Here is a 9,519-nt window from a genome sequence, read left to right as displayed (position 1 = left end):
ATATATACATATATATATATATATATATGTCTGCACACTTGAAATATGGAGAAAAATTCAAAAGTAAATCAATGTGCAATTTATTAATGAGAAATATTAAGCTTTATATTAGGTTGCTAAAATTGTTACAAATGTTATTCTTATTTTTACACATGTTCTAAAATTAACTTAATTTTTGTTTTAAAGTTCATCATAACTATCCAATGGTACAACATAATGTGCATTCAAGACCAGTTCTTTTAAGTCAAAATTGAAAATACTGGAAAATATAAACTATACACAACACCTTAAAAAAAATAAAATTCAATATTCTGCAACTGAAAACAATCAATTAAAAAATTTAAAACCCAAAATAAAAAAATGGTAAGAATTGAGCTTTTAGATAATTTTGTTTCTTATTACTCTCTACCTCTAACTAATTAATGGCAATAACACTGCTATGCTACACTTCACTATTTCACTCTCTGTACAAGTTGAGCACTGCATTGTTGACTGTAAACTTGTAATCTGTGGCATATTTCTGAAGGTTGGTCTTTTCTAACACAACCTTATTGTTAGAATTAATTATAAACCTCAAAATGCTTTTGCACAAATTTAATTTTAGCATGCCATTCTCTCTAAGAAGATAGAGATTCAGAAATTGTCAGCTTAGCATCCTTGCTATTTGTTCATTTTGCCTTTGTATTAAACCTTTTAGCTTTATTAATCCTAAATTTCCTTAATTTGCTTAGTTTCTTAACCTGTTAGTGAATAGAAATGATTATGGAAGGATGTGGTGATGGATTAATTTTGTATGTTCATATGATTAAAACACTGTAATTTCAGGGGAAGCATCTAATTATTTCTAATTAATTTGTTTCTGTATATAGACTGTTGGTGTATTTACACAGTTTCTGTATGCATTGGAAAATCATCAGGTCATGATTTTTTATCTGTTGTAGACAATGTCTCTAGAATGGTTGATTGCATTCACTTAGCTGTGGTGGAGGCATACTAGATCTTTGGTGAATGTTCCCTGTTGTAGACTAGTGTCTTATCCTGGAGGGCATTCATTTCACATTCAATTTTTCCATTTACTAATTACTAATTGTAAGCACTTTTGCTTTGGCAATTAGAAAAGATAACTGTATTATCATATGTATATTTTTTCCCCCCATAATCTTGCTTTTCTTGGGATAAACCTATTTTAAATACTTGATCATCATCATCATCATTTAATGTCTGTTTTTCAAGCTGGCATGCTTGGACAGCTTGACGGGAACTGGCAAGGCCAGTGTCCACATCAGGTTCCATAGTCTGTTTTGGCTGGGTTTCTTCCTAACACCAACCACTTTCAAGAGCGTACTATGTGCTTTTTACAAGGCACCATCACCGGTGCTTTTTACAGCACTGGACGACAGGCTTCTTTTAGTTTCCATCTACCCAATCCACTCACAAGGTCTTGGTCAGCCTGAGGTTATAAAAGAAGACACTTGCCCAAGGTGCTATGCAGTGGGACCAAACCTGAAACCATGTGGTTGGGAAGCAAACTTTTTATCATACAGCCATGCCTTTTGAAGAATAAAAGAAACAAATTATTCATAACAAAAATTAAAATTCTGTTTGTATATTTCTGAATTTTCAATTCCATATCAAGGATGGCACATCTTTTATGAACACTAGCATCTTAGCCTCTATCTTGAAGCCAGCTACCAGCCTCTAGTGTGTCTGACATTCTCTTCTGTAGCTGAACTTGATCTTTTCTAGCATCTCACCATTCTCATTTCATCTTACACCTCACATACCTCTCATACTCATTCTTCACCTACATTAACTCTCAATTTTCAGTTACCCATTCCATTTTATTTTACTCATTTTATCCCTTTTTCTCTGTGAATATGATATCCTTGGGTTATTTTCTATGCTTGCATTAACTTTACATTATTTTTAGGTAATATATTGATTTTGTTTACCATCTTGATATAATATAATTATTTGGTATACATCATCATATTGCACTATTTATTTCCATAATAGAATTTTTTGATTGAATATGGTTTGTTAAAAAATATGCAACTAAAACAGAACAGTTAGTAGCTATGATATAACAGTAGAGCAACTGAATTTGAGAAAACAGGACAAAACAACTGAAATAAATGTCTGAATATACATGTAAGCACAGAAAATATGATTGTTTCTACTACACATGAGAGACTGGCCAGGATATCTCAGAAAGAGAATAATCTACTTTAAAACAATACACTAAGCCAGCTTATATATTCATGTATTAAAATGCCAATTGATAATCATCATCAAATGGACTGAATAAGCAGACAAATAGCAGTGAAGATACAGTAATATTAATGCAAACAAACAGGATGCTGAGAGAGCAAAATATGTATAGCAAGAGAAAAACAAACAAACAAAACTTTGACATTAGGAATAGATCTATTAAGGAATTAACTACGAATGCCAATTCCTATTTGAAACGCTGCTTTTGTTTTTGGGGCAGGAATGAATGTAAAACTGATTTGTTTTTTTCCTAACCTCCACTCCAAAATAATCAACCGCCTAAGTGGAACAAGGGGAGACTACTCTATTTTGGGACTGTGACCGTGGGCATGAGCAAAGCAAACTGAATGTTAATAGTATCTCACAGTTTTTGGTTCAATTTATGGAAGGTTTGGTGAGGAGGAAATAAGACTAAGAATTATCGTCTGAAGACACTAAATCCAGTAGAAACTGGGTCCGTGGCTAAATACCTAGAAAATATTATAATAGTAGTAGTAAATGTAGCTCAGAAGATGTAGTAATATACAAAGCGCAGTATAAAAGCAGCAGCATATGATTATGTAACAGAGATGTGATAATATTGCAGCAGCTCTTTATTAGGTTCACCAAATTCTCTGAAATGGAATACGTGTAGTTTCAGGAATTTTTGTTTCCATCATTTACCACTTCCACAAATTGTAGCTTGTTTTTTGAAGATTGAATTTTATAAAAATTATCTACTCTGACAAAACATTCCACTTTTTTCTTCCTAATCTGCATCTAATTAACTGCAGATCTAACTTCAGAGCAGCTATTGCAATTGCATGATATTTAATATTATCAGTGAACATGTTCTCTCAAAGCAAGACCAAGTATATATTAAGTAGAAGGAATATATCTAATAATAATGTTCTTGCACTTGACTATTTTTTCTTTTGTGCACTGGACTACTAATGATATACGATTCTGAATTTAACTCTTTAGCATCTAAACTAGTCAAATCCTGCCTGAATAATCTTCCTGTTTTATGTTCAAACTGACCGTGGCCGGCTTCTCACACCTACTCTACAATTTTATTACAAAATTAAACAATCACATCATTGAAATCTCAAAGCTATGAGATAATGCATGATTAATTCAAAACAATGTGAATAAACAAGCATTATATTTGATATAAATACTAGGGACATAACCTTTGCTTTTTTCAGTCTACACGAAGGAAGTGTTAGCAAGAGAAAAATGATCAAACTCAAGAAAAACCACAAAACAATAGCTTCCGTAATGTGCAAATATTCAAAAACTTCAGTAAAACATAAAAACGGTCACATTATAGAAAAATGAATCTAAGAGGAAAAAATAAGATCTTAAATGGTTTATTTTTGAATTGATTATAAACTTCATTTTTGCAATAAAATGGAATGGAATAGTTTAACACATGACAAGCTGTAATCAATTATTTATGCTTTGATTTAAGGTTTGGAAAAGCCATTTTAATAAGTAGAAATCTTGTAATATTTAAAATTTCTTAGTTTCCCTTTTGATGTTTTCATGTTCTTAACTTCCCCTGTGATGGTTACTTTTTCTTATCTGTGTAATAGCTTCATAATTTTACCTGTGATGTTCAGTGACATTTTTTCATCATGTTTGTAATTTATATTATTGTTGATCATTGGCATATTATCATTGTGTCATTACAAGATGCTTAGTGGCATTTCATCTGTCTTTATCTTCTGAGTTCAAATTCCTTCAAATTTGACTTTGCCTTTCATACTTTCGGGGTTGATAAAGCAAACAGCAATTGAGTATTGGGATTGATGAAATTAACTTACCCCTTTCCCCAAACTTGCTGGCCTTGTGCCAAAACTTGAAATTATTATTATGTCATTATCATTATATAGTTTGTAATTATCATGATTTTTATATTGATTTGTATTACCATTAGGGTGTTTGCAAATTTTATTCTGTCAATATTTCATGACCTTATTTATGATGTTCATTAATTATTATTATTATTATTATTATTATTATTATGAAGGCTGTGAGCTGGTAGAATTGTTAGCATGCCAGGTGAAATGCTAAGTGGCATTTTGTCCATCCATAAGGATGTTTAAATTCCGCCGAGGTTGACTTTACCTTTCATCCTTGTGGAGTACTGGGGTTAACGTAATCGACTAGTCCCCCTCTCCCAAAATATCATACCTTGTGCCTTCAGTAGAAAGGATTATTATTAAGGTGGCAAGCTGGTATAATCATTATCATGCTGAGCAAGATGCTTAGTGGCATTTCACCTGTCTTTACGTTCTGAGTTCAAATTCTGCCGAGGTCGTCTTTGCCTTTCATCCTTTAGGGGGTCAATAAAGTGCCAGTTGAGTACTGGGGTTGATATAATTGACTTACCCTTTCCTCCCAAAATTTCAGGCCTTGTGCCTTTAATAGAAAGGATTATTATTATTAAGGCATCGAGCTGGCTGAATCTTTAGCATACTGACAAAATGCTTAACAGCTTTTCATCTATCTTTACGTTCTAAGTTCAAATTCGACTGAGGTCCACTTTGCATTTTATCCTCTCAGGGTCAATAAAATAAGTACTAGTTGAGCATCGGAGTCAATATAATTGACTAGCCCTCTCCCACAAAATTCCAGGCCTTGTGCCTATAAAAGAAAGGATTATTATGTCATATTATCATTCTATGGTTTGTAATTACCATATCTTTTATTCAATCAGTTTTCCATAGCCTTGTTTGTCATGTTCATTAATTAATATTTCAAACATCCATTTTACTGTTGTTTGTGTTTTATTTTGTGTTTTAAAAAAAATATTTTCAGTATTCTTTACATTTTCATTTTTTTTTGTCTTCTCTCTTTCAGTTTACCATAGAAATCCCACAACTAATGGAATATTACTGATGGGATTGAACTGCAATTCTGCTGGATCAAATAGAAAAGAAGTCACTCAAGATATTTAATTCTTTAACACACTGTCCTTAATCCTATTCCAGATTTCCTTCCCACCTCTTCCATCTAAACAACAATAACAGACACATTTTAATTATTTTGCATTTCATTGTAAATATTTTACTGAGGTCTAGATATGAGTATTCATATTGAACAAGCTTTTAAGGACCAAACGAAAGAAACAATCAAAGAAAAAGGAAAAAAGTATAATTTGTATTTCTGAAATGAGCAGAATTTGTAATAATTAATATGGTTATTAGTTAACCTCATATTTTGGTAGTGTTTTCACCACACTGTATTTTGGATTTGATAAAATCTACATTCATCTTCTGGCGATATGTATATAACCAGATATATCACCATGTATGTATGTATGTGTGTGTGTGTGTGTGTATGTATATATATGTGTGTGTGTGTGTGTGTATGTATATATATATGCATGTATGTGTGTGTATGTGTATGTATGTGTTTATATATATGTATGTGTTTATATGTATGTATATATGTGTATATATGTATATATGTATATGTGTATATATATATGTATGTATATGTATATGTGTATATATATATATATGTATGTGTATATATATATGTATATGTGTATATATGTATGTGTGTATATATGTATGTGTATATATATATAGATGTATACACACATGTATGTATATATATATATATATAGATAGGTAACATATACTTATATGTGTGTGTGTGTGTGTGTGTATATATATATATATATATATGTAATTGGAATCTGCAACTTCAACAATTGTTCTGAATTTTTCATGTTCCAATCTTGATAACCAAGATTAAAAGTGTTTATAACTGAAAGAAATGGAAATGTTCTAATTTCTAATACAGCATCTATGACAAAAAAAAAAAAAGAGAAAAATACAAAACAATAAAAAAATGAAAGAAAATTTCTACTGGTCAGAAAGTTTGGTCGAAATCTAGTCTGAATTGTAAAAGGACAAGAAATTAAGTTAATGGTCACATCGAGAAAAAAAAAAAAAACCCAAAAATGAACCCAAATCCTACCCCAACAAAAGAAACAAATCATGTAAAACAACTGTCAGTTGCAGTTTCAATAGAAAAAACTTTAATTTGTAGTTAGAGCTGGATTTAAGAAAGATAAGAGTGAACAATAACTCCCACAAAATGTTGGGTAACTGTAACATATGTTTGACATTTTTTGCTCTGGACCTTCAGAAACCTTAATCCAGAACTGTTTGCAACTATAAATAATTTGTGTATAGTTTTTTTTTGCTCCTTTGTTTTCAAATCATTTTTCAAAAGAAAACATTTTTCTTTTTAAATTTAAATTTCTTACATCAGTTTTGTTGGTTAACAGAATGTAAGCATGTAACTTTGATTTAAAAAAAAAAAAAATTATTTATATTTTTGAAAAAAACTTTTGTTCAATTGGTATATCTATTTTACTAAACATTGAACTTATTAACTTAAAAAAAGAAACATGATTCTGTAAATATATCAATTTTCCCCTGAACTAAAAAGTAGTAAAGTTTTGGAGACTTTGTGTAGAAATATGGCAATATCCCTCCTCCCTGTAACTGAATATATTTTGTATATAGTGAATCTAATGAAAATAATGAGGAATAAAAAAAATATAGAAAATACTACTTTATTTTGGAACATTTTTAAATCTTTATTAGACTTACTAATATCTGTAAGGAAACAATCATCTCCCAGAAGAAACTTGTTCACCATATTTTTACTTCTTTGGTTTGAGAATATATTTTAATTGATTTACTTCATCAATTTCACTCTCAGAGGTTGGTTTCTTGTCTTGAATTGGGATTTAAATGTTAAAAAACAATTATACAATGTGCTGAAAAGCCAAATCTTTTGAGAGAAAATTGTGAATTTTTGAAATTATAGTTTTGAAGAAAATGTTTGGAATTGAAGATAAATATTGCTATTATTGTTGAACAATAATGTTAAACAATTGATTCAACATTTGTTGGTGATCCTTACATAGAGTAAGTCTATGAGAAATTTCATAAACTATGTACAAGCATCATCACTGTGTTGACTTTGGTCAAACTCCCATGTTTTTAGACAGCATGGTGAAGCTCTCCTAACATATTGGACTTAATGCAGTATTCCACATTATAAAGGTAGTGTGGATCTTCAGCTTACTAAATAAACCCCAAGTGTGTAGTTACTGGACTACGAGGAAAAGTTGTTTTTGCTGCTGTAGCAGTATTCATCTGTACTAGGATTTGACTTTTGACATGAGAGATAACTGAATATAGGATCATTTGATCAACAGCAGCCTTTATTTTAAAGGTGCACTAAGTCCCCTGCTCCTTTTTTTTTTGGTTGAAGATAGGTTGTTTTTATTTGAGAGATTTTGTTGCTGCTGCTGCTACTTATTTTGGAACAGAAATACCTTTCAGTATTTCTTTTGATTCTTAATGTTCTCAGTTCAAATTGTGCTGAGGTAGAATTGTTAAAACACAAGAAAAATGCCTTGTTATATTTGTTTTGGCTTTATGCATTCTGATCAAAGTCAACTTTGCCCTTCATCTCTCTGGGGTTCATGAAATAAAAGAACCACTCAAGTACTGAGGCTAATATAGTCAACTTTTCTCCCCCTCCCCCTCTCCTGAAATGTGTGGCTTGGTGCCTGTCTTAGAAATAACTTTTAATGTCTACATTCACTACACTATGTAGCATAGATCTGTGCACCTTGGGTATGTCCAGTATTTTGTTTTGATTTTGTTGTTTCTGTTATAATGACAGTCCAACTTATGCCAGCATGGGACATGGATGTTAAAGATGATGAATCTATCATGTGTGTATACAGAATGCTACCATTTCAGTATTTCTTCTGTGTAATTTGTAAATTCTGGGATTTTGGTTTTGCATGTTTTTAACCATTCCAAAGATGCCTATTAGTAATTTTTCTTTTTCAGTCTCAGGCATTTTGGTTATCTCTATTTCTAGATCTTCATATTTGCTTATTTTATCCATTTCTTAAAGCAATACATTATTGCTTGTTGGAACTGATACTTTAACAAGGAAGGAGTTCCTTTCTTCGTGGTACTTAACAACTGGCCAATTATCTTTGATCTCCATGTCTGTGTGATCTGGAATATCTTTAATGTTGATACAATAAGTATTAGTAATATATTGAAGTTGATTTATTTGACTCCTACTCTTTCCTTACAAATTGGTCTTCATGTACTAATGTAGGAAATAATAATAATAATTTACTAGAAATAATAATTTTCTATCCCTCAAGACAAGGAACCACATTCCTTTGGCACTTTATTCTCTTTTCCTGTTGGATGTTTCATTTGTGGATTGTGTGAAGGAGATACAGAAATATTAAAGTACATTTCTCATTAATTGTCTGTCACTGTCTCTCTTGGCATTTTACTATGATTAAAATGTTTCTTTCAATCATTCAACATTGTAATTAGACATCAAATAGTAATATATAGTTTAACTTTAATTCTACTATTTAGGTTATGGGTGTTTAAATGAATAAAATCAGGGTACTCAATGCATGTAGCTGAGTGAAATCTATTAAATGATATAGTCTGTTACAAATAATACATTGTGGCTTAGTTTCATATCATAGGGCATTAAATAATCACCAGGTAGTAAAAATCTCAAGTTATTGACTCAAACATCTATGATGTATATCAACTTTTGCTGCAGAGTTTCTGCTATTAAATTTTGGGCTTGAAAGTATGGTAAGGGGCATGAATCATATCACTGGAAGTAAGTTATTTCCCTTCAGTTGGTTGAAACTAGAGAGGATGAGGATTTTATAAAGGATGACGAATAGATGGGGATTTCAATAAACCACACTGAGGTATGAAAAGTCGATCATTTGAAGTATTGTGTGTGTGTGTGTGTGTGTTACTTGGTGAGTTACTTGTAGTGACCAATAGTGATTGGCTGTGTCAGATGACTGAAATAGAATATGATTGCTGTGGTAAATAGTTAAATATTGATCTGTACTTGGATTACCTCATTGTAAAACTCCAAATTGCCATGTATTATCAGAAACTATATATATCTATCTATCTATACACACATAGTAAAATTGATAAAAACTGCACAGTGAACTCAATCTTTTTTTTTGTTTTTGGAGGATGTAAAACTTTGCTGTCTCTAATTTGTATCTCTCCTTTTAACCTTTCACCGAAGAAGAACATTGTCCAAAACGGATTTTCCACTCTTCACAGCAAGTTCCCTGTACTCTTTATCAATTTTACTACATAGGTCTTGCTGAAACAGACCAACACTATCCACTCTGGAACCTGTTTGATCAAT

General features: G+C 31.1%; 1 protein-coding gene across 1 annotated transcript in view; it reads left to right on the top strand.

Annotated features, from left to right (window-relative positions):
• Positions 1–6,845, top strand: part of LOC106867638 (cryptochrome-1-like) — a 35,823-nt gene extending 28,978 nt beyond the window's left edge. The window contains 1 exon segment of the mRNA XM_014912568.2: positions 5,119–6,845. Within this exon segment, the coding sequence (XP_014768054.1) occupies positions 5,119–5,216 (98 nt within the window). The 3' untranslated portion in view covers positions 5,217–6,845.
• Positions 6,846–9,519: the final 2,674 nt, after the last annotated feature.

Source organism: Octopus bimaculoides, chromosome 15 (assembly GCF_001194135.2).
Source record: "Octopus bimaculoides isolate UCB-OBI-ISO-001 chromosome 15, ASM119413v2, whole genome shotgun sequence".
NCBI classification, from domain to species: Eukaryota; Metazoa; Mollusca; class Cephalopoda; order Octopoda; family Octopodidae; genus Octopus; species Octopus bimaculoides.
This window is presented reverse-complemented; position numbering and strand designations above follow the sequence as displayed.